Genomic DNA, 26280 nt, shown 5'->3' with positions numbered 1-26280 from the left:
GTAACTTCTCAAAAGTATGATTTCATTCTCTGTTGATGTTTATAAATGCAACATTTTATGCTGAGTACCTACTTGATTATTCATTGTAAGAATACTATTTATTGTTTCGACTCTATATCACTTGAAACTTTCAATCACTTCTGAATGTTTTGCTTTTAATATGAGTTATATTCGAAACTACGAGTACTCGAATAAATTACTGTAGCGGAAGTTAGTAAAAGAAAGCCATTCAATTAATTTCTTTGTCGAGGTTAAGATTGTTGCTCTAATCTGCCCCCCAATTGTGTAAGAATAACCATTTCATGGCTATCGCAATCGTCAAGAATTCTGCCCTTTGATTGGCTGTGAAAAAATGTAAACAGCGAATCAACCAATCAAAGGGCAGAATTTCTTGACGATTGCGATAGCCATGAAATGGTTATTCTTACACAATTGGGGGGCTGAACCGCTGTTGAGCGTTGACGTTTTAACACCCTCTTGAACTTGAATAGTTACTATAGTATGCGATTTTAGTTTTGCGCTGATTTACGGGTAAATAAAATCTAAATTTACGACGCTAAAATCGCTTTTTTATTACAAAAACATCCTGACTGGACGACGTTCCGTATGGTTATTCCTTCAGTCTTAGGGCCGGTTGTTTCAAACCATTGGTCTTCGTAAGATTCGTTCGTTAAAATTTAACAGACGTAACAGACTTTAACATCTGTTAATTTAAGTGCGTTGCTTCATTGTAGAAAAAACTGTTCGTCATTGTTATTTTGGTTGCGAAACTAACCCTAAAAATTAACTTACTTCTCCGTATCCTTTTTTTATTTCATTTTAAGTATATTAAATTATATAAATAGTTATTAATATTGCTACTTCGCATTTTAAACACTTTTTCTTTCTTACAAACTCTCTTTCATCTTCTAAAAAACTACCATTAAAAGCTTTGAATTAAATTGATTCCATTATAATTTGTAAATAAAATATTACGTTTGTAAGAAGTATGAAGTTACGAACTGATTTGACGATCACCAATGGCGCCAGCACCGGTTAACGTAAACGTAACTTTTTAACGAACGTTAGCGCTAATAGATGCTGAATCAACGCTTTTTCATATTTAAAGGTTACGTGTCCGTCAAAGTTTGTTGAAACAACCGGCCCTTAGTATTTTTCTTTAGTTGAATATTATGTCTAGTTTTTTTAACTTTAGGCATATTTATACTTATATTTTTCTGTAATCACGTGAATTTTAAAGCTATAGATAGTGTTACCATAACAATCGGACAGACGTGTGATGACCTGCGGTCAACTTTTCGCTATTCTGAACTATTGATTTATTCTAACTATAGCCCGTACAAAACGACTTCTCACGCGCTATTTTAACTCTGTAGTTAACTTGTAACTCTGTTGCGCTATTTTTCGCTATTCTGAACTATTGGTTTATTCTCACTATAGCCCGTACAAAACGACTTCTCACGCGCTATTTTAACTCTGTAGCTAACTTGTTACTCTGTTGCGTTATTTTTACAATTGTCATGACAAAACTACGGTTCACTTTTAAAATAAGGACTAAAAGCGTACTTCTAACATGAATTTTGACACATAAAGTTAAAATGGCGCGTGAGAAGTCATTTTTTACGCATTATATCTAAATATGAACTATTGTCAGATTCCCAGTACAAATACTGGCATAACGCAAGTTTATTCGTCAGATAAAGTTCATTTGGAGGTTGTGGCCCTGGCCTAGACTGTCTGTTTTAGTGTGGATAAACGGATTGTTTTTTTTTTGTTTTTAAATTACCTACTTTGAATATGCGTGCATCGAGAAAAGATATCACTGTTTTGTATTCATTGAACGGTTTGTTTGCCAACCGTTAAATGCGAAATGCGGACAAATTGCAACTTTTTTTACATAGTCTGCAGGACTGTTTTTATTTTCTAAATATCAAACGTTTTCAAAGGAGGTCCATTTATATTTAGTTTTCTCAGGTTCTTACTGGTTTTCTTTGATAAAAAAAATCCCTTTAAAAATACTTATTGCAAAAATGCTACTCGTACCTATGTCACGTAACGATGCGCAAAAGACGAAGTAGGTACTTACTTACTATTATTAATTTTTTGTTCCCTCTTCACTGATAGGTATTATTAGCTGTTTGCAATTTTAAAACAACTTGGTAGTTTCAGTTTTATTACAAAGAGGCATCCGCTTCGGGGGGGGCGTCAACATTTATTTTCGCACATCAACGTCGCAGATTAGCGACCATACAGTAAGTATGGATATTAAATCAGACTGTTGAGTTACGATATCGGGGAGCTTTGCTACATATTCTCTTAGGATCTATGCATACGATTTTTTATGCGTCTACGATGAGTTGAAAAAGTGATGCAATTGTAGTCTGCATATACCTTTCGTACCTAATCTATTTTTCGCGTTTGTATCACTGGAAAGTACGCAAAAATAGTAGTACTTGCATTTTCGACCCACGATAGCTAAAAACGGAGTGGATGTAACTGAGTAAATTGTGAATCCAATTAAACTATACTGACCTGATTTTTTTTAATGTATCACTGGCGTGCTGCTCAGCCGTGGAAATCAGAGTTTCCGTGGGGCGTTCCAAACTGGTTGTGATTAAAACTTATTCCTTCCTACAATATTTTGTGAAAACTGCGCCAAAATATGTTCAAGCCGAAATTTATAAAATGAATGATTACATATACTCGTATTGTAACAGTGGTCAAAGAATAATAATAATAATACAAAAAATGCAATACCTCTCTCTAATGGGAAGCTCCGATATAGGGCAGTTTCCGAACTGTATAGTCACTAAGCTGTCATCGACCAACATCAACTATTTGCATCGCATCGGACGATCCTTGCGAGCGATAAAATAAACACAAAGCGTAAACACACCATTCCTGGATACCATTCACATTCGGGGAGTCTTGCCAAATGTTCTCCCTTAATTATATTGAAACAACACCTTTGTCTTTGCTGTTTAATTTGGCAAATCGGCGCACCATCAGTAGGTCTGAAGCATAGAATTATAAAAAAGTTTAGATATGGTAATATGGCTGAGTTCACCGCGCAGATGTCTAGTCAAACATCAGTGTGCGCATTATTGCATAAACTGATATGTTTACTATAGCATTATAGTTGTGTTTGCACAGACGATATAGTAGGTATTAAATTAATAATAATTTACGTCGCTTTGGATTCTACGCATAAGTCCATTCGAAACTACTATAAATCGAAGATCAGCTGTGCCAACATTAAAGACAGTACATACCATTTCTATTAAGTTATTTAGAATTCAGTGATCTGAAGCCTAAAATATCTCTCCCCGTGTGTACTCTTTGATATAATAATAAACATTTGAATCAACCACACTTCCCAGTTCCCAGTTCTGTGAATCCTTTTATAAGATATTTCTGTTTTTCAGTTTTAAACTCTTTAAATGAGGAAGGAATATTTGTATTTTGTATACATTCCTGATTTGCAAGATGATTATAGTGGTGATAATTAATTACGTAAACTTAAAACTAAAGCTACGAGGGTTTGAAACGCGCCCAGGTCTGAGAAGAGCTCACAACAAACTCAGGTATAAGTCTAACACCTGATATAAGGTAAGTACATCTTACCAATTATATGATAGATACCTAAACAGCATTGCAAATGTGTATCCGGTTTAAACTTTTAATATTGAACAAAAAGAAAATATTACGTCTATTCTATAAACTATAGGCAATTATATATATTCACTATTGTAAAGATAAATTTAAATATTAGTTACGTAACAAATACAAATTATAATTAGACGAGTTGAAGATAACAATTAAGTTTATTTATTCATGCAGGTGCGTTTGCAGTGCAAAAGCCGCAGAGCTTTTAATGTGAGATAATCTTTACATTTCTATGTAGGTACAAAAGTGTACTATTATATCCAATTAGGCCATCTGCCTTACATGAGGCGACTTCTATAAAACATATGGCCTACCTTCACTCGAAAGTACACATGCTTTTATGGTATTGTATAATAGCACATTTCAATATGACATGCACGGGACGTCTCCAGTCCTGACACTCTTATTATGCCATGCGGTTGAACTCGTTTTTGCGGCAAAAAAGATTGTACTCGCATATTTTTCCCACACTATAAATAATTGAAAAAAAAAAGATTCGCCGCAAGCACCGTTAATCTATAAGGACAGAAATCCGGCGCAGGTGTATAAGTATACAACAGCCACATAACTATTGTCCTAAATCTTAAATAGGTGCAATCAAAAATAAGTATAAGCACTCGTAACATAGGGGTGAAAATAGTTACAAATATTTGAATAACTCCAGTTGCTACCGTTTTAGGAGCATCTGGTTTTATATTCTTCTTCACTTGTTGTTATCCTAACGGAACCATCTTTAGATGGAATATGTACTCCCTTTTTTCATGCGTTTCTATGAAGTGTTAAAGAATTGAATAAGGTAACAATACTATTTTTGATTATTTAACGAATTAGATAGTTTTAATATCATTTAAACGACCAACATTGCTCTAAGGAAGTGGCAATGGCTTGCAGAAGCGACGGCCGATGGGGCAGACGTTTCTGGAGTGGAGACCGCGTACCAGTAAGCGCAATGTGGTACGACCTCCAGCCCGCTGGACCGATGACCTGATGTGGTGGGGAGCGGATGGATGAGGAAGGCGGAGGACCGTGTTTGGTGGCGCGCTCTTGGAAAGGCCTATATCCAGCGGACGCAAACAGGCTAATGGATTGGATTGGATGGACCTATCGGTTCGGTCGGTCTATGATCTAATATCAACGGTAGACCAGCGGATCTTTGACAATGCAAAGGAAATTGTAAACATAATATTAAAATGTACATACCTCTATACTATTTCCTTTTAATAGGAAATTAAATCGATAAATTATATCAAAATATCGGTCACATATAAACGCCATGACTAAACTGTATTAACATATTATATTACAATTTCACAGTTAACATCCTTTTCTCAAACATTCAATCTTAATTCATGCAATAATAACCTTTATTTATATGAAGGGAAGAATAAATCAGTATCCGACTAGTCGAAAATGTTGTTCTTATGAGTGATAACCTAGGATTTCAATAAGAGTGGGTAATCGATTTACGTAAGGTTACAGGGGTTAATTTGAATCGGCTACAAATAGTTTGGGTTACCAGATGGTGTTTATGCTTATTGAAAGAATTTGGGTTCCTTTGGAGATTGGGCTAAGAGCTAGCGCGCACCACGGTAAATTTCTGTATGTTTTTTCCTCGCAAAATCTGTGAACTATATAACCAAATAGAAGCGCGCGCACTGCGGAATTAATTCCGCACCGGATTTTCATACATTTTAATTGTAAATGTTTTTTTGCGGTACTTATTAATGACCCTCTCAAAAGTAAAGGGTCACAGATACATTTTTGTAAAAGCTCCAGTCTATAGAAATCATGCTTCTATAGAATTAAATCATTTCTATGGTATTTCTATATTATTGCATCTCCAGTCACTATCATTGTCTAATAGTATATACTTTTAGTTTGCACTTTGCACTTGCAGCAAACTAATATTGTATTCACATCATAGTTTTATTTATAACTTTTAGACTTAGTACCTAACCGTGCATAAAAAAATGTCAATTCAAATCTGAAAAGAACCCATGTCCCATTTCAATCAACGCGTCTTATTTTTTCCGTCAATCTAACGGTACGGACAATTTGACGCAGGTAGATGCGCTCGCGCAGTTGCACCCGCCTTCTGGATAGGGTTACATCGTTGCTATGTAATCTCGTGATATTTTTTTTTCATTCCCGCATTCATTTGCTACTTTCGGCTCTTGCAGCTTTTTGCGCATATGCTCATGCAATATTGTGATTCAATAAGACCTTTTTATAAGAAGTTTTGTACTGTACCCTGTTATTTTAAGTGTAACTCTAGATTTAATTTGATAGGATATTGAAGCCTTCTATTGAGATCCGCAGCGGAGATCAATCTTGAAGCATATCACATGCTGCACGTTGTACCTACCTATCTATCACACAGATTTGTCTGTTTTGGTGGATCTGAATTAAACGTTTGATGTCCGTTGAGCACATTAAACGTTTTAGATATTGGGATACCAGAATAGTCGATTGCCGACAACTTTTTCAAAAGTATTCATCTTTCTTCTAAATATATAAAACGTAAAGGTGACCGACTGATCTATCAACGCAGAGCTCAAACTACTGGACGGATCGGGTTGAAATTTGGCATGCAGATAGCTATTATGACGTAGGGCATCCGCCAAGAAAGGATTTTTGAAAATTCAACCCCTAAGGGGATAAACGGGGTGAAATAGGGGTTTGAAATTTGTGTAGTCCACGCAGATATAATTTAATTATTGTAGAGTGTAAATTAACCGCGCGTGATAGAGCGCTGGACTAACAAAACCAAAAATGCCCTGACCATATGCCGTACTAAAGCAGTAATTGGATGACAATATAGACAGAAATGAAACAATAGGACCCGTCGAGCGCCATTGTCTAGAATTCGGTGAAAGTAAAAGTTTAAAGTATTTAGTAGGTGCAATATTGCTGAGCGATTCTCCGCTCAAAGGAAGAAAGAAAAGATCAGTGAACAGAATGGCATGGCATGATGGAAGAGGTATACAAAAATTCGGTTCTCAATTTGCCCAACAAAACTGAGGAACCGTTTCTTACCTAGATCTTTTTTTGTTCTAAGAAAGGTATTTAAATGTCACTGATCACGAGACAACAAAGTGTTTTACATTATTGTCTTGCTCCAATTGTTTTGTTGTAAAAATTGCCTGTAGTTATTGCCCTATTATTTTAACAGTGGACATATTTTTTGTGAATTTTGTAGTGAACTCGAAATATCACCAAAGTCGTAGATCCACCATGCCTTTAATTGGGTATTTGACTACATCAAAAATAAATTATTTCTCAGTGATTATAAAATAGAGGGTCTTCCTAAATACGTAAAATCCACTTCCTTTGTTGGTTTTAAGTGTAAAATATAAGTTAAATTATCGATTAAACTAAAAAAGCACGTCAAATGATTGTGACCTCACACACCGGTATTTCATAGAATCTATCATAGGTACTAAGCGCGCGTTTTGACGTTTGATAAAAAGTTACTGATTTGACTATCTGACAAATAGCGTATTTCTGAAGCTTCAGTTATGTGTTTTTATGTGCACGGAATATATACATTTTTTATTACTTTCTGTGAAATTATAAAAAAAGATGCTTAAAATCTAGCTAGCTTACTTTAGGAATGGGTGCAATATAAATCTCTTTTTGATTAGACAGAAGAAGAGTGATATTTCATCAAGGGTGCTAAAAATGGAGTAGGTATGTTCTCGTTGTAAATAAATCCCACCACAAAACACAATAGAAGCAGCTTCCATTCCATTCCAGTGGATCGATGATCCGTGCAAGTTGGAAATGACAGCGACATGCGAGACGCGGGATGCGCGCGCGCACGCAGGGTGCAGTCCAGATTTAGAACTCTCTTAGTAATTTGATGTGTGAAATGTAAAAGAAGCGGCTATTCGGTTACAAAGATGTTGCGATGTGGCTGCCGAACTTGATATGCGGTGTATGCGGCTATCTCTACATAGTATAAAATAAAGTCGCTTCCCGCGTCTGTATGTATGTATGTATGTATGAACGCGTAGATCTTTTAAACTACGCAACGGATTTTAATGCGGTTTTCACCAATAGATAGAGTGATTCAAGAGGAAGGTTTATAGCTATAGTTTAATTCTCAAAAAATTAGAAATCACTAGAGAAATTGAAGTAATGTGAATTAGGTCGGGAAAAAATCCTCTCATTTGAGAGTTTCCGAGGCAATGACACCACATTAGTATCTACGTTGCACCCATGCGAAGCCGGGGCGGGTCGCTAGTAGAATAATAAACAAGGTATAGTACGCGACAGGTCGAGATAGCAATCGGAGAGGGAACGCCCCACATATCCGCACAGCCCCCGCGCTAACCTGGTGCGGGCGAGCGCGGGTGACATGCGAGTATGCGGCGCGTCCACCCGCCTCATACCCCCATTGCCATATCAACCTGTCGCGGACTATATGTAGGTACCTATGGGCTATAGAATAATAGAGTACATATTATAACATGCAATAAAAAAGTTTCTGCTTGAAGATAATGTCCAGGATGAAAAATGTCTAGAAGAAGAAGTTATTCAAAATTTTAAATTGATGGTAGAGCATTCTGTACCTTCTTATCAAATCAACCAATGCATAGGATGTAAAAAAAACTTTGCTTTTATTTCTGTAGTACAGAAATAACGAAGATAGGATATCCCTTAAGGAAGATAGGATAGATTTTAATCGAAGCCAGACTTGTTAATGATGCCCTATCTTTACTCATGCGCCCAGACATCAGAAATTCAGAAGAAAAGTTCTTTAGACCAATACAACATTATCAAAACTATACGAAAATAAAATTAATAAAGGAAATGGCAAAATTAAACTATAGAAAGAATGTAGGCTGAAGTGCCCAAATATTATAACTACTTATACATAATGTTATTGTGTTAATCAATGTCTATTATTTACCCAAACAAAGCTTAGTTAAGGCATATAACAATAACTAGCGCGAAACCCAATTGTTAGTGTGAGTAACGAGCGTTAATAAGGATGCGTCGATTGTGCGGATACTTTGCTATTAATTAGTGAATTTATCTTAACTATCTTGGTTAATTACCGGACGCGGTGTGAGGTTGATGATAGGTACAGATAAAGTTAAATGCGGCTTTAATGCTATAGGGTATACTATACTTTTTCCTTTTGAGGTACGGAACCCTAAAATGAGCAAAGCCGCGATTTCGTAAGTCTGCCTGACTGACTGATCTATTAACGCACAGCTAAAACTACTGGACGGATCGGGCTGACATTTGGCATACAGATAGCTATAATGACGTAGGCATCCGCTAAGAAAGGACTTTTGAAAATTCAAACCCGAAGGCGGCGGAATAGGGGTTTGAAATTTGTGTAGTCCACGCGGACGAAGTTGCGGGAATAAGCTAGTATGTTATAAGAATCCGAGTAACGCTCACAAAAGGGAAACTCATCGAACGAAGCATCCCACACATGCTATTTGATACAAAAGTAAAATATGTCCAAATAAAAAGTTCCAAGTTTCAATATGACATAAATTACCAAGAACGTAACAATACCAACGAAAATAGGTCATAGTACTTATAGGGGTCCCTTAAAACGAGATACGTTGAGATATCGACCACGTGCACTCAGTGTATGTGTAATGCAATGCGTACAGCAGTAGAATCACAATGAGGCCGCTGTTTATTGTAGATATATACAATAGTGTTTACTATACACCTCCTACCTATACATGGCAGTGTAGGGAACGTGCGCGATTTAATAATATTTAATTTCTCGGTATATCCGATTCATAGTGATCAGACGAAATATCAGTTAAATATAAACCAGTGGTAATGCCTACTGGTTTTAGACGTCGGCGGTTCGAGGTACAGTGGCGTGCAGATCATGGAGGCATAAATGCACTGCTTACCCCAGTTGTAAAGCTCAATGCATATTTTTCATTATGAGCTGCCAGTAAACAGGGCTCCTACTTAACTAGTGCCTACCCTGGCTTCAAACCTTGTGCACGCTACTGTCGAGGTATCCGTGGTTTGGGTCCGCCGAGCACGTACCTACCTCTTACTTTTCGGAGTTATATGTGCATACTGCGTTTTAAGCAATTGAATATCACTTGCTTTAACGGTGAAGGAAAACATCGTGAAAAACCTGCATACCTCAGAGATCTCAATAATGTTTTCAAAGATGTATAATGGGGCCGATTCTCTAGTACACAATCTCTAAACTAAACTAAATTAACAGGTCTAAATCTAGTGCATTCCTTTTCCGCAAGCAACATTTTGAAAGGGATAGCAATAGATTTAGACGTGATATTTTAGTTTAGTTTCGAGATTGTGTACAAAGGAATTAGCCACAATGTCCGCCAATCTGCCATATCGTGATGGATTAAGTCTAGGAGACTGATCAGTCAGATTCAGTTAAAATGTGCAACATCCATACAAACTCAACAGAGTTTTAGGATGTCAAGCGTAAAATTGTAGAATTATATTTGGCTAAATAAAGAATTAAAAAAAAAAAAAAAACCATATGAGCTTAATTTGAGGTAGTTATTTCGAAATTACAAACATACACTTCAATTTTCCTGGTTTTTGCATTTGCCTTGCGGTTGCGGTTTTTCAAAGCAAAGTACCTACTGCGGACTAGGTATAGAAGTGGATGGATTATGCCGTGTCAGAACTATGAAATGGATGAGACTATAATATGGTCATATCATGAAAACGGAAACTAAAGTATAAAATTAGTCCAAGAAGGCGTTAATTTTCCTAAGTCGTGAGGCTAGACGCTCTTATCTATTCAGTTAGCTGTTACAATGAAGCTATTATGTCAGGCGTACCGTAAATCTTATAACCTTCGAATCCCAGGAAAACCTGAAGCCTACATTATCGGCACGCAAGGCGACGTAATTACGTAGATTGCGACTCGTTACGCCTTACATTATATTAAATTACAACTCAATTTAGCTTTTATTACCCAATAAATTATATAAGTGAGTTAGGTGTTGAGGCTAGGCGATTCTGGTAATTTAGGGTTATTTATCAAAATAATAACACAATGGCGTCGATTCTGATGTTTTCCTCTAAACCTTATGGACTAAAAGCCAGCGCGTGTCAGACCTTCGTTATTTTATAAAAGCTGAAAGTTTCTCTGCGTATTGCCCCCAACACAGGGAGGAACAATCAGCGATTATGAAGTTGAAGGTGTATGAAGGATCATGGTGGCTTTGGGAGATAACGGGTATTTAGTTTGTCTGTCCTTTTCTTATTACATTGGTAAAGACAAAGATGCGAATATGCTTTTAGTAGCGATCAGAATCAACTCATATAACGTTATTAATAAAATAACGTGCATTATCCTAAGATGATATCATTAAATTTTGTCATTATCCTAAGATGAAATCATTATAATATTTTGTCATTTTGACAAGCAATGTAGGTATACCTATTTATTCTTTTCCGCAGTAGAAAAACCACTTGCATAAATTTTCATCTCAGGAACCCTGCTCGAAGTTAAGGCAAGAAGAAAAACATGCCTTGTTAAATTTTAGCAATATACCTATAATTACATATATCCTAACAATGTAAGTAGATTTAAAGTGGTAATTTTTTATAAGGTATGATATATTAGTTTCGGCATGACCTCACTGGCACGTTTTTGCTAGGTTTAGTCTAATGACAATTATCAGGCCATTAATGCAACAATATTCACCTAAGGTTGCATTGAGAGAGATGCTTGAGTCACTACATGATGTCACTGTGACCTGACCGGCACGTCACTGCACTACGTATGAAACGTACATATTAGGTATACTTAACTTAGAAATCAGTGTCCATGACTTCTTCCATAAAATAAAATAAACAGCTTACCTGTCTGAAAAACTTTGTAAACTAGAAAAGAGCTCATGATCTTGAACACTGAACAGACTTTCTTGAATCACAGCTAAGAACAGTCTCGGTCGAGTCACCTTTCAAACGGAAAAGCTAAATCAAAATCGGTTCATCCGTTTGGGAGCTATATGAGCTATATTCCACACGCGTGACGTTGCGAACACGTTAAACTCATAACACCCGTCTGTTTGAGTCCAGCGAGTGTTAAAAAACGTTTCCATTAATGGTACGGCTCCACTAGCGGAATTCGGCGAATGATTCGAGTTTGGGCAAATACGATAGTTCGGCATTCGACAAATCAACTGCCCACACTATTCGGGATACCGCAAATGTTTTGTGTTTGGCGAATACAGGGTGTAACCAGAACGCTGGCAAAAACGAAGACAGATGATAGTTTTGATGATTAGTGATATGATACCACAAAAAAACGCGTAAAAAAATATAAAAATCCTATATTTTTGTAAAAGTTTACGATATATTGCAAATATCTGACTGAAGTCGTCGTGAAATAACGAACGTTGCGTAAGTAGGCCACTCGGAGTCAATGTCGCGTCGCGTCGTAGGCGATCCATTGACCTGAGCTTTGCACTCTATACCTACATTGCGGGTTTGAAAAATACTAAATCACTAAAACTAGAAAATGAGGCAAATAGTTAAAGGTATTGGATTATGTTTAGGTAGTATAACAGTAACACTAAGTTTTTGCTGGCGTTCTGGTCACACCCTGTATAATCCATCGATTTTGATTTTTAACCGACTTCAAAAAAAGGAGGAGGTTCTCAATTCGTCGGAATCTTTTTTTTTTTTTTTTTTTTTTATGCATGTTCCCCGATAACTCGAAAACGCCTAGCCCGATTTTGAAAATTATTTTTTTGTTTGAAAGGGTATACTTCAAAGTTGGTCCCATTTCAATTTGGTGAAGATCTGATGAACATCTTCGAAGATAGATACTGGAACTCCTCAACGAATAAGAGTAAATTGCTCGCGATCAGTGTAATAGCTTAGTAAACAGTAGACTTTTAACCAGTCATAGCATAATTCCATGGGGCCACTAAAAATTGTGAAATAAAAATTTTTACAAAAAAAATAAAAACCGACTTCGTTACACAAACACTAAAAATTGAAAAATAATTTAATTTATTACCGAATATATTATGTATACAAGAGTTAATATAGTTCCATAATAATATTTTTTGGGGTCGGTGCCAATGAGGTGCCATTGTGGAGTCCCATAAAAATATGAAGTCTAGACGATTCGCGCAGCTAAAGCTAATTGGCACCGGCACCAAAAAGTATTATTATGGAACTATATTAACACTTGTATACATAATATATTCGGTAATAAATTAAATTATTTTTCAATTTTTAGTGTTTGTGTAACGAAGTCGGTTTTTATTTTTTTTTTAATTAAAATATTAAGTCTTACCTACTAGCTTTAGATTCTGCGATAAACAGACAGACTATTACAATATGATATTATGTAGAGAAGATGTGTATTTTTTCCAGTACATATATATGCAGTTATTTAATAATAAATAATTAGTGCAGACCTTAGGTAGGCATATGTCTACAGCGTCAGAAGCCATCTAAGGTAAAGTGACGTAGCATTGAAATAGTTATGCGAGCTAGGGGTCATTGTGTACCGTTGACTTATTACGCATTATAATCATTATAGCCTTTCTAGATAGCTCGTTTTTTAGGGTTCCATACCTCAAAAAGAAATAAGGAACCTATAAGGATCACTTCGTTGTCTGCCTATCTGTCTGTCTTCCTCAGGAAAGCGTGAAGGTATCATGTTGAAATTAATATGAAATACTCAACTAAAATCTACAATCCCTTGGAGCTGTAAAACAAATCAAACTTCTAAGTCATCGCAATCAAAAGATACAGCCGTTTATGTCGCATATTTTGACGTAATTAAAAACAATTAAAAACGTAATTAAAAACTATATCTTACAAATCCCATACCAGACCATCAATAAGAGTAATTTATTACCTATTTTGAATAAATCATTTGACTTTGACTTTGACTTTGACAACATAATAATTACACTTATCATTTCAAAGTACGGAACTTATAGTGCGCGACTCTGACTCGCACTTGGCCAATTTTTTATTTACCAGTTACCGTAATAAGACATGTTCTAAACTGCATTTAGTGGTAGAAATATCCACTATCGTTTGTTAATTTTTCCATTGACTTGGTAGCAAACATTTTTGCAATTCATCCCAGCACAATTATTTAATTTTCATTAATATATTCTGAAGATGTTATAATTATATACTAAATGTACCTACCTCAATTACTTTTTCTAACCAAATAAAAATTTCAAAATACTTTGCAGTGCCGCCTTTTCGTTAAGATACAAACCGTAACTTACAGCTATTACTATACTATAAGGAGTATTTTTATTATCATTTAGCTAATTATGTAGCAGATACAGTTCTGAGTGCTGTCCTTTCGAGCACAGCTATCCTCAGTTCGTCCCTCTGGGTTAAAGTACAGGTTTCGCAGACTTAAATTCCGTCCGATATAATATGGTGAGTTGGTGACTGGTGATTATAATCCTTACGTACTTCACTACTTCGTAAGTTGGACTTCAATACATAGATTAAAATAACCTTGTTTCAAAGGCATATTGGGGAGCGTTGACATGCGATATAAATTAACAATTTAGTAGCACAACACGCGACGTGCGCCCACAGGCATTCAAAGTAAAGACTGAAAGAAGGCTTTGTACCTTAGATCGCGTGCTCATACAGAAAGGCTCAGTCCCCAAGGAATCTGAATACATAATATTTACCACTCAAAAGCTTTAAAGTTGCAATTTTTATTTATTAAAAAATAACAATAGGAGAGTGTGTGGGCAGAATTTTTTGACGGACACATATTTTGTACAGGTGACATGTGAAAATGTCATTTTTAGTTTAGTTATTTTTGGAGAAACTTTCAAATATTTTTAGTTTCTTAATTTACACTTACAGATTTTTTTGTGATTTTTAACATATAACGCGTACAATTTAACTCCTCGCGCGCCATTTTAACTTTATGCGTCAAATTTCATGTCAAAAGTGCGATTTTAGTCGTTATTTTAAAGGTGAACCTCTACTTTGACATGACAGTTGACCCATAGAGTAAAAATGGCGCGTGAGGAGTCATTTTGTACGGACTATACTCGGACGTACGTTAATTTTTTTTTAAGTTTAAAAAAAAGAGATGAAGCGGGGGGACACTTAAACAGTGTCCCCCCGCTTCATACCCCGATTCCCATCTCGACCTGTCGCGAGCTATAGATGAGTGAAGTGAACAACGAAAAGTTTCCAATGTGCGTCGAACTTTGCCAACGCAGTCAAACATAGTGCTGTACGATAATGATCACGCCGAGCTTACAAATTACTACCCCTGTAGCAAGCGTAGCGCCCCGCTTTCCAAGTTCCGTAGACGGCAGAATAAAATCTACGTCCTAACGTCAGTTACGTACGCACCACGCTGACGAACGCACGTGTCTACGGCTAACCATAAACGACCTCCCTTGATTTTATACGCACATCGTATTTAATTACGTTCCGTGTCAATGCGCCCGCTTTATGCGCTTTCGAACTAAAACAGGGACAATTGTATTGTATAATAATACGATAGAAATTTAGTAAACGTGTATTCAGTAAACCTTATTGTAATGGACGTCCTAAAATCCCAAAAGCAGGTAGATCTTTTGAACCGGTGAATAAAGTTTAAAGTTAACGGTTGTTCTTGGATAATGTTAGTGTGGTGTACCTGAAAAGGTGATGAAGGATTGGTCCAACCGGGGTGGAGGAAAGTCATCAAAATTAGCTCGTACTCGGAACTCGGTGCGCCGGCGTTGCCCCGGGGGGCTCGCCGGCGCCAGTTCATCAAGGGCTGGAAGAAGACCATGGGAGTCATCTCCAAGACGTTCGGCGTCGTATTCAGTCTGTGAGTACATTTTTAGTGAAACCTTCTTTAGAGTGTAAGCACGTTGGGTGATTTTGGTATGGGTATAAACTTCAGCGTTTCGTAGTGATTAGGAACATCCTTCTTTTCGGGAGGTCGGGGGTTCGATCCCGGGCACGCAATTCTAACTTTTTGTAGTTATGTGCGTTTTAAGCAATTAAATATCACTGCTGTAATATTGTAAATCAAAACATTGTGTGAGGAAACTGGCTTGCCTGAGAATTCTTGATAATGTTTTCAAAGGTGTGTAAAGGCTGCCAGTCCGCACTGGGCCAGCGTGGTAGACTACGACCTAAACCCTTCTCATTCTCATACGAGGTCCGTGCTTAGTAATGGGCCCATAATGTGGTTGTTGTTGTTGTTGTTGATGATGATGATGATGATGATGATGATGATGGTGATGATGATGATAGTTTTGGCTTTATAGTTCCTTTCATACTTGTGCTTAAATAATTTCAAATAGACTTAATAAATAGACTAAGGGCATTGGAAGTCACATGGAGCTAGGATTCAGCTTATAGCTTAGGAAGACAAATGGTTGTTAGATAAGTAAATACTCGTAAATTATATGTAGTTTTGATTTTATTACTATAATGATTTATATTTATGGAAAATATAAACTTTTATTACTGTACTTGTGCAACAATTTATATTTTATTGATGAAAACGACGCAACTTGTCTATTGCGAATAAAAAAATATGAATTCAAAAGAATGTAAATATACTTAATTAGAAGTTTTTATAAGACTAAGTTCTACATACTACAAGGTATATGAATATTTCATCTCTAGTAATACCACCAAATATACTGTTTAATACGATAAGGTACATACATGTAATTAATAGTAACTGTGTAATAGTTTGTCTATTTATTGTTTTAAATGCGGATCACGAGATAGGAACGGGATAAAATTTCTCCGTAATTATTATAAAATTAAAAAAGGCTCCCTTAGAACCGATCTCTCTAGCTTGTTTGGAAATTCATGAGAACGAAGTCGTGTGCAAAAAGCTAGGAACAAGCATCATAATAATAAGTTAAGTATTCAAAAAATATAACAATTTCAATCTTGAACAGCAATTTTTTTTTGCATTGCAACAATATTTCCTCACATAAAATTTCATATTACCTACGGATGTATATTTATCTGTACCTATAAAAGGATAAACTGACTGACTAACATATCAACATACAGCTCAAAACTTGAGAAACTGTGTGGAGGTTTTCTCTATAACTTAATATTATGCTGAAATCTATAGAGCATGCAAAGTACTTTGTCACTGTTAAAACGAGACTGCGTTATTCCGCTGGCATAAATCGGTCTCCTTTTAACTGAAACAAAGTCTGAGCAAAGTCAAAGTTTGCTCTATAGATTTTAACCTTAGACTCTCTCTCTAAGGAAAGATTTTTAGAAATTTCTCCCGAGCGAAGCCGGGGTGGGTCAGATAGTCATATAATATATCATAGACAGACATAAGGTGTAATAAAGGGCTATTATCCGGTGGTGGTTGCGCAAGCGCCGCCGTTCGCACGGCCGCACGTAGATGCGCTTTCGCTCTGCTAACCTAATGGCCCTACCGACGATCATCATCTCACTCCTTTCTCACTCTAAACCATTGATATAAAACGCCGTAGATATGCTTCAACTTTTAAATGGAAAGATTAAATTACGGCAGTATGTAACATTTTTGTTTGAATTGTTGGGATAAATTTTTGTGTATCAATGGATAGCTGACGATACGTAGATGTTTTTGAAATAATCCGCAGGATAAGTGCATAGTGATTTTTGCGGCGGGTTTGCGAGTTATTCAAAGAAATAAATTTGAAAGTCGAGGGCTTGTACGGTTTTTGGGTTGTAATTTTAAAATGCTTGAAGATTTTTCTTGTTTTATAACTGTTTATTATTAACAAGGATATGTACTAACAAGAAAAAAAATATCAAAGGTCCCTTTGTTGTTGGTTGCCAGGCAGGCAAATTTCCACAAAATGCTAAAACTAAACATTATTGTTATTAACGTACTGCAGCTAATTTCATTAAGCTTTAGCTTTTCAGCAGTAGTTACTTATTCTAATAAAATTACGATCTATATAGCCTACGAGTAAAGCTCTAAGAATCAGTCCATTGACTTATACATAGAACTTTTTGTATATTATTCAAGAGTTGTGTATCTTTGGTGGCTTTGGTTTGTGTATCAATGTTATCTAAATACATGTTATATAATGAAAAACTTACGAAATACTTAGCTTAATTTATTTATATGAGTCGCGCTTGCATTGTTTTTATGCTAATTAACGAACTAGCGCCTAATTCGCACAGTTTCCTTTGTTTTCGCTTTTGTACAGTAAGGCTTGAAGGTTTACCTAATTATTTTATTTCGCTGTATGCAAATATTTAAACCTTCATTATTATAAAGCTGGACATAATTTAAATTAATTTCGTAGTATTTAAATGGCACATTGTTATTTTTATTAATGACGGCTTTATCTTTCATGGCTTTCCAAAATCACTCGCGGTTTCAATGTTACACCAAACCAGTTGGTTTTTTGGTAAGGAATTGAAGTTTGCACAAGCCGCTAGCCTTTTCTAACGACATCAGCTTTCTGACGTTGTGACAGAGCTAAACAATAAGACAGCGCGTATAAGCATTTGTAAACCTATGGGAAATAATCTATAGATATTTCTATACTAATGTTATAAATGCAAAAGTGTGTTTGTTTGTTTGTCCTTCCTTCACACCCTAACTAAGCAACCAAACGACTTGATTTTTTGGCATAGAGATAGTTCAAAAGACGGATAGTAAGAGAGACTATTTTAATCCCGGAAAATCAAAGGGTTCCCACGGGAGTTTTAAAAACCCAAATCTATGCGGACGAAGTCGCGGACATCAGCTAGTATAAAATAATTGCATTGATCTTAATTGATGTCGATGTCTAAATTGACTTATAAAAATTGCATGGTACTTTAAAGGTAGACTCGAATGCTTTGTCTGCGGTTTTTTATACGTCTTTAATCTTCCTGCAAAGCATATACTTATCGTTACATAATAAACCACACTTTTCTCTGCCTAGATACCTACAAATTATTTTTATTCCATAGTTCTGCAGCTAGATATGTGTAGATAATTATATGATCGGCCTCTACACCAACCCTTATTATGTGATTATACACATCCGCTATGATACATGATCTTATAAACCATAATTGTTACGTGATTTTGGAAAACGAGAATTTCTGAGTTGTGGCCACGGAATCTAGTTTTTTTATGAAATACGAAAATTAAAGAAAATTGACATCACTAATATTAGAAAAATAATGTAAGTTTGGATAAAGATTTAGTAGATTTAGATGTAGTATGTAATCTGTGGAACTAAAATCCGATTCGGAAAATTCTTTCACTGATTACTACGTTATCCCCGAGGTCTATAGGCTATAAATTATATCAAAGCCAGTTGTCGATAAAATATCTTGTTTTATTTCGCGTCATTGTACCTACTAAAATACTACATCGCTTGGCGACACATCTTTGCCGGTCGGATGCAGGTAACTAGCCACGGCCGAAGTTGCCCGCGGGTCAGCTAGTTTTTAATAATAATAATAGAACGGAACGGGAAGGAAAATTTCAAATTATTAGTTACAACAATGAAAATAACTATTGTGTGTTAACAAACTATAAGGCAAATATTAAAATGCAATTTAAGCCAAATTGATAACTGAGCCTTGGTACAAACAACATTTATAACATTGTTACCAAAGATATTATTTAGGTAGAAGATAGAGCTGCCATTCTTAACATTTTCATACGAAGATTATATATGTATACCTACTTTACTTTAATAAAGCTATGAAGCGTTCTTTACAATTTTATTTGAGTAGAGCAAATCTGTATCCATAGTAATCAATCATATCTCAGCTGTTGGTAAGTTAAGTAGTCTGATGGATGCGGGCTAACCTTGAATGAGTACGGCAGTTTTTTATCAAACCCATACGCGTTTGGTTTCTATCCTACACGGCATCATACCGGGATGCTAAATCGCTTGGTGGTACGACTTTGCCGGTAGCGTGGTAACTAGCCACGGCCGAAGCTTCCCACCAGACCAGACTAGAGATTTAGAAATTATTAAGTTCCAAACCCCTGCCGATAATCGAACCCGGGACCTCCCATTAATAAGACCACAGCGCTCACCACTGCGCGAGGGAGGTTGCCAAAATATTTCGTCAAATAGCAGACGAATGCCTTGTTTTTAGGGTTCCTTACCTTAGGGTTAGTTTTGCAATACAGGCCGATTTAGTATTTAATTCGCGGCCAGAACTCGGAACATTCATCGTAACTGCGGGTTCACGATCTTGATACCTACTAATTCACAAATAAATCTTGCGCTATGCAATTTAGAGCGGGGCCAATGATTTTGATTGCGTCACTTCACGAATATAAGCTAGAACATAGAAATATATCAAAGGAGCGACCTTCCGTCAGTGAAACAGACCCTAAGCACAGAATATATAATAGTACTAACGTACCCTAAGGTAATAAATCTGGCAGAATTTTCTACGATTGGGACCTTTATTATTATTATTTAAGTTGGATGAAGAAGAACGTCCGCCTTCTAATCGGAGGTCGGGGGCTCGATCCCGGGCACGCACCTCTAACTTTTCGGAGTTATGTGCGTGTTAAGTAATTAAATATCACTTGCTTTAACGGTGAAGAAAAACATCGTGAGGTCTACCAATAAGCACAAGGTCAGTGTGGTAGACTATAGCCAAAACCCTTCTCACTCTGAGAGGAGATTCCTGCTCTGTAGTGAGCCGGCGGATGATGATGAAGTTGGATGATATCCGCGACTTATGATGGCCTAAACCAAATTCCACCATTTACTTGAAAATACTGATCTGCCTCTGCTGTATAGTGGTAATAGTTTTCTCTGTGTTCTTAAACTGTACAGTTCATATAGTTTAATGGCTATGACGCACAGGCATACAGACAGACTGGAGGAAAACGTTAAAGGCTCCTTCTTTTACTAAAACTAACAAAGTAGGCAGTAGTAAGCAACAACGATCTAACAACTTTTAAATGCCTTGGGTAGCTTTTTAAACGCTTAATTACCTACATAACCATTTAAAAACAATAATGCGGTGAAGTAATTTTCAATATGCCTCATCCTTTTGTAAAGATAATAATGCTTACTACAAATATGAGGAATTGTCGTTTGTCTATTAAAAACCCCCTTATCTTCGTGAAAGGAAAGAAAGGTCACATTAGCGACCGTTCCCTAAAAATATGTTGTCAAACCGCGATAACATCCTGATAACATAGCACACTTTGTTAAGTAGCTATCTATAAGTTGACCTACACGAATACCGATATTTAGGTCAACCGAATATTATCGGAAACTAGATGATGGCTTGCTTCGTCCTGGATTTAGATTTTTTTTAATCCCAGGGAACTTTAATTTTTCGGGATAAAAGTCGGCATCCTTGAGATGAACATAGACTTATGTTTATCTCATCATCAGGATGCCCGCTACCTCTGTACCAAATAGATGATTCCCGCCTCGCAAATTCGTCCGATTTAGGTTTTTAAAAACCCGTTCGAGCTCTTTAATTTTCCGAGACCCAAAGCCTATTTTCTTCCCCAGGATGCAAGTTAACTCTGAATTCCGCTACGAATTTCGTCAAAATAAGCTTTTTTGGTGCTCAAAAACTTTAACGGTAATCTTATTTTAACCGCACGGTGTTAACTCGTAAGATACAAATGGAGTAAAAAAGAGAAATCACTTAGGACCTGCTATGTACAAAATGTAGTTTAATAAATTTTAATGACCCCTTGACCCAGGCCCTGGAGTTAAGGAGTCCCAGGGTCCAGAGTTCGATTTCTTAGAAGCTTCCGATATAAGCTAATTAGGTAAATATTTAGGCACAAGCTCTGACATCAAAACAAATAATAAATAAAGTGATCCATATTCTGAGTTATATACGAGCTACACTTAATGACCTGTAATTTTTCTATTGATATGTAAACACTTGGTCACTTCTCTTATAAAGCGACGAAACTTATCCTTAATCACAACATAATAATTACTCCTTAAATACACCCCATTAACGACTAAACAAACCACAACTGCTTATGAAGGTGTGATTTACAACCCCTGATCTTTTTTATTTTATCACCCATACTGAAGTTTTACGGTCATTATTATATCATTGTTTCCAATATTTTATTCAGGAGCTATATTATAGCTGGAGCCTTTAACAAAAATTCAATGTGCGAAATGACACGTGCGGAATTCCGCTTTAGCGAAATGTAGGTGGAAATTTTGCTAAGGTTCTGCGACCTGCGAAATGCAGTTGTAGTGAAGAAAAGTTGCTGAAATTATACGTCTATCTCTAAACCACTATTAACAGATTATATGTAACCATCGTATACGGTATTCCAGAATAAACAGAACTCATTAAAAATAGGAATTTACTAAAGAAACCCTTCGAAGGACGCTGGGACGTCCAAATTCGATGTGTTTGCGGGGGCTCACATTTTTATACCTGGGAAATTACTAGGACGAAAAAACATACGTCCAAATTCGATGTGTTTGCAGGGGCTCATACGAATGGAGGTTTAAATACCTATCGTAAATAGTACGATACTTGTGCCTTTCCGTGCCCCCATATCGTTAGTCGCGGTCCAATCTAAACCTCGTAAAGTGTAATGGTAATCTACTCGTTTGATATGGGAACGGGCATTTTCGAATAGTTTAGGAGTCGTATTAAACTTTGACCCCCATCGAACCTTCCTTGACCAAGCGTATAAAGTCTTCTCCAGTTGCTACTTCTTTCTTTAGTAATTCCAAGCCAATATTTTACCATTGGACCACAAGACGCCACGAAGGTTCTCTACATTCCACAAATATATTATTATGCTTACGAAGCGCTTTGCTTCCTTCTTTCTGATACATATATCTTTAAGATATGTAATTAACTGGAATACCCTTACGGCATAAATATTGTGTGAATTTTCAAAGCGGGAGGATTTGATATTCATCATTTAGACAAGGCTCTCTACTAAAAGTTCTATCATTAATATCAATTAACGTATTGGTGTCAGGCGCTAATATTTTCTCCCTCCCCCTCATTAGTACTGACTGAGGATATCAACTCCTCCTCTCTTTCGCCTCCTTCTCTAGGTAACATCTTGCGGTAAATGATCTCCTTCTATCAGGAAAGCCACCTGTACAGCATCAACTTTGCCTAAAACCAACTGTATCTAAGTAGTCATTCAAAATTTCGATGCTTCTAAAATCTATCAACTCTCTCAGACTATAAGATCAAAGTGATCTAATATCGATAAACAAAGTATCCTTTAATCGATAAACCAAATTATTCTTTATTCCTTGAGCACCAAGGTTCATAGTATTCTTTTTTGTTTTATTCTTTACCATCCTCCATCATTGGGCAAACATCATGTTACGGATTAAACCGTGTGTGAAGAACTGTTGTTTCCTATGCTCATTGTGTTTTATGGGCGAGTGTTTCACGGTACATACGTTTCGGTGTATCATAATTATTTCGAGGTGCGTTTTTTTCTTTGCTCCGTACAAAAAGTTTCGTGATGTTACGAAAGCTTTTAATGGTTCAATTTTAGTAAAAAAATTGTTGGATATAAAAGTAATTCTTCACATCGCATTGCATTTCAAACACATTATCTTCATTAAGAAATAGTTAAAAAGTTGGTACAGTATAAATCTTATTTCGTAGCTGGTTACGAATTCTTATCAATTTCCTCAAACTGTATAGAAAGTGGGTACTTTACGTACTTTCCTTCGAAAATATTGATTCTATAGATAGAGGTGTTCTGAGATTCATTTATTTGGCATTAGACTAAGAATAGTTGAAATCTTAGGTGAGGTCATAGGCTTTATCATAAATTCGCTATGAAGGCACATCCAAGATAGCGCTTAAATCATTTAAATTCCAACAGACAAGTCGCGAGTTTATTAATAATGTAGCATTACGGTAATTTTAAAAGAATTGCCATTATTATTTACTAGGTATGAAGCAAAAAGCAGCAACTTAGTGCGGTATACAATTAAAAGGATCTAATAAAAAGGGATTGCTGGTCCGTAATGACATTGTCGGGGGCCGACTGGTCCAGATGTCCCAAGGCTGACGGGATTGTTGCGGCAGCTACCCTAGGGATGCCACTCGGGAAAATCTTCTTGCGTATCAGTACTATAAGTCCCACAAATTGCTAATCGCGCTCATAATTCGAGATCGAAATCTATGTTCAACTCTGGAGTGTGGACGTCTATCGGTTGGAAGGATGATAATATGATGAATTGTGGTGTTCTGCCTACAAAAGTTAATCATATAAGCAAGAAAATCGGATTGAGTTTCTATAAGGCTTCATCAGGAGTATTTGCCGGAACATGAAAAATTCAAACTATTGTATATGTTAATCATTTTAAAATTGTATAAATCTATAAATACGTGTCTCCGAAACTTGAAATTACAAATATGTAAAGTGCAAATAAACCTCTTTACAGTGAGTATTACCGCTACATCAAATTAGTGGGTACCCTTTCTATAGTGGAGCCATTTTTTTTTATTGAAAAAGAGTAATTGACATCCCTAACTTAGACAGTACTTGATGCGACTTGACATTCAATCTAGTGCCACCAGATTCCCGCTGCCACCAGATTCCCGCGAGTGGTAGCGAGTAGGTAATATTGGTAGGGGAGCCCAAGAGGGGATTTTGGGATTTACTCGAGCGCGTCGGATTAAGACAAGGTAAGTTAATTAAATGCAGAAAAGTGTGCATTTCATTGATCTGACAATTTGAGCGTGACATACGGAAATAGGAGAGTCACAAAGTTTCAAAACTCGGTCATGAGTTTTCGTTGCGTCCAAATCGTCAGTTTTTTGAATAGGAGCTTTTTGAGGATTCACTTAACATCCCTTCTTAATATCTGACGCGCTCGATAAATATTTTTGGGTCTATTTTCTTTTTCTTTTTTTTTTTAATTTATAGACTCGCGCTTGGCTGCAATTAGACCTGGTGGGAAGTGATAATTCAGCCTAAGATGGAGCGCCCTCTTCTACACCTTCGTACAACCAACCCCACCATGCAAACTGGCAGATAAATATTTTTGCGAAAAAAAAATATGTGGGGCGCATTATATAGATACTATTAATATGTAAAGCGGTCGAGTATTTCTTTGTGAATATATATTTTTTTACATTTTTGAAAACCTGTATGCGCTCTCCCCACCAGTGAAAGGGGTTACATCATATAACCTTTTTTTCTTTTTAGCACCTAATCTTCACAATCCAATGGGTCCCCACGACGCGACGCTCGAGTAAATCCCTATTTAGCTTCTTGGGCTCCCCTACTATATGGTTGCGGTGAAAAACAGGCTTTAGTTGCCAAGTCGCCACTAACTGTCTCCGTCATATCCGTTTAAATGATGTATCTCTTTAATTACCTACTGTTTTCAATGAGTAATTGTGTTTTTAAACACTTTTTAATCAAAGTGTATGTCACGGTACATTTTGGATTTTAATTAGTGTCCATTTTTGGAATTTTGATTAAATCTAGCAAGAAATGTAAATAATCGAGTACCTATACCAGTACATATTTATAAACTTGACTTTTTGTTGTTTTTAATTAATACTGACCGGATAATTCATTATTTAAAAACTGGTCAAATGCGTATCAGAAATAGAATAAGGTAGGGTTCCGTAGCAATGCTAGTCTAGTGGCTAAAAACTTTGACGGTCACTATTTCTTATTCGGAAATTTATTCCCAAAAACTGTGTAAGAAGCTTCATAATGAGAGAATTATCCGACATTTTTTCGACCCGCTGAAAAATACTTTTTTTGTTTCTGTAACTGTGCTTTAACTTCAGTATTAAATTATTGAAATTTATTTATTCATACGGTTTATTTTAAAAATCAATATTTCTAAAACAAAAGCCCCTTCAAAACTCTAGTTCGGATCAAAAATAATAATTTCATTTGAAATACTGTGCAGTAATGAAACGTGTTCATAAACCATTTTTGCCTGTAAAAACTAGAAAGATTGTTTTTTGATCAGACAATCGTCTAAACTCTAAATAATGAGAATGGGTCTATATAAACTTACTCGATTTTCGAATCCTAATGCGACTGCGTAAGAGTGTGTAGTAAACGTAATTATGTACTTAAAACCTTGAAGCTATCAGTAAGTATAGAGGTTGCTCCAACGTTAGTCACCAAGTATGAATAGTGCGGGAGTGTCTTACCAATCGGACACTGAACTTTATTAAAAAGGCTTGCCTCATTGATAACGGACGCAAATTTGACTTTCTTGTGTAAAAAATTGTTTTGAATGATGAAAAAGTGATTCAGAATTAAGCTGACCTAAAAAAAGTGTCAGACCTTTATCGAAATTTTATTTCTTATTTTTACCCATACGTCCAAAAATAATTATTCTTGATTTACTTTCACCTACTTTCTATCTTCATTTGAAGTTCCTATAGTTAATTTAGCTAGTTCCTATGCATTGGTTGTATTTACATGTCTACTTATCCATCCACTTATCCATAATAATTCCAGATTAATAATATTATTACAAACGCGAATGTCTGATGCCTTTCTGTTAAATTTTCACGGCCCATCCGTTTAACCGATTTTGCTCTTTGATGCATTGCAGCTCGCATCTCGGGGACGAGCGTAAGCGAATAAAGCGTTCCGAAAAATCAGAGTTCGTACGGGATTTTTAGAAACTTAAATCCAAGTGGCCGAACTCGCTGATA

General features: G+C 36.2%; 1 protein-coding gene across 9 annotated transcripts in view; it reads left to right on the top strand.

Moving 5' to 3' along the window:
* The window catches only part of Hecw (Hecw ubiquitin protein ligase), a 141063-nt gene that overhangs the window by 85511 nt on the left and 29272 nt on the right, over positions 1-26280 (top strand). Inside the window, exon 1 of one of the 9 annotated variants that reach the window (XM_069509697.1) lies at positions 3456-3584. The exons of 7 other annotated variants lie outside the window; for them this stretch is intronic. In XM_069509697.1, the coding sequence (XP_069365798.1) occupies positions 3487-3584 (98 nt within the window). In that variant the 5' untranslated portion in view covers positions 3456-3486. Of the gene's footprint in view, positions 1-3455; positions 3585-14992; positions 15482-26280 lie in introns of those variants that run through there. One more of the 9 variants, XM_034984807.2, reaches the window with a different exon arrangement.

This window comes from Maniola hyperantus, chromosome 3 (assembly GCF_902806685.2).
Source record: "Maniola hyperantus chromosome 3, iAphHyp1.2, whole genome shotgun sequence".
Classification (NCBI taxonomy): domain Eukaryota; kingdom Metazoa; phylum Arthropoda; class Insecta; order Lepidoptera; family Nymphalidae; genus Maniola; species Maniola hyperantus.
This window is presented reverse-complemented; position numbering and strand designations above follow the sequence as displayed.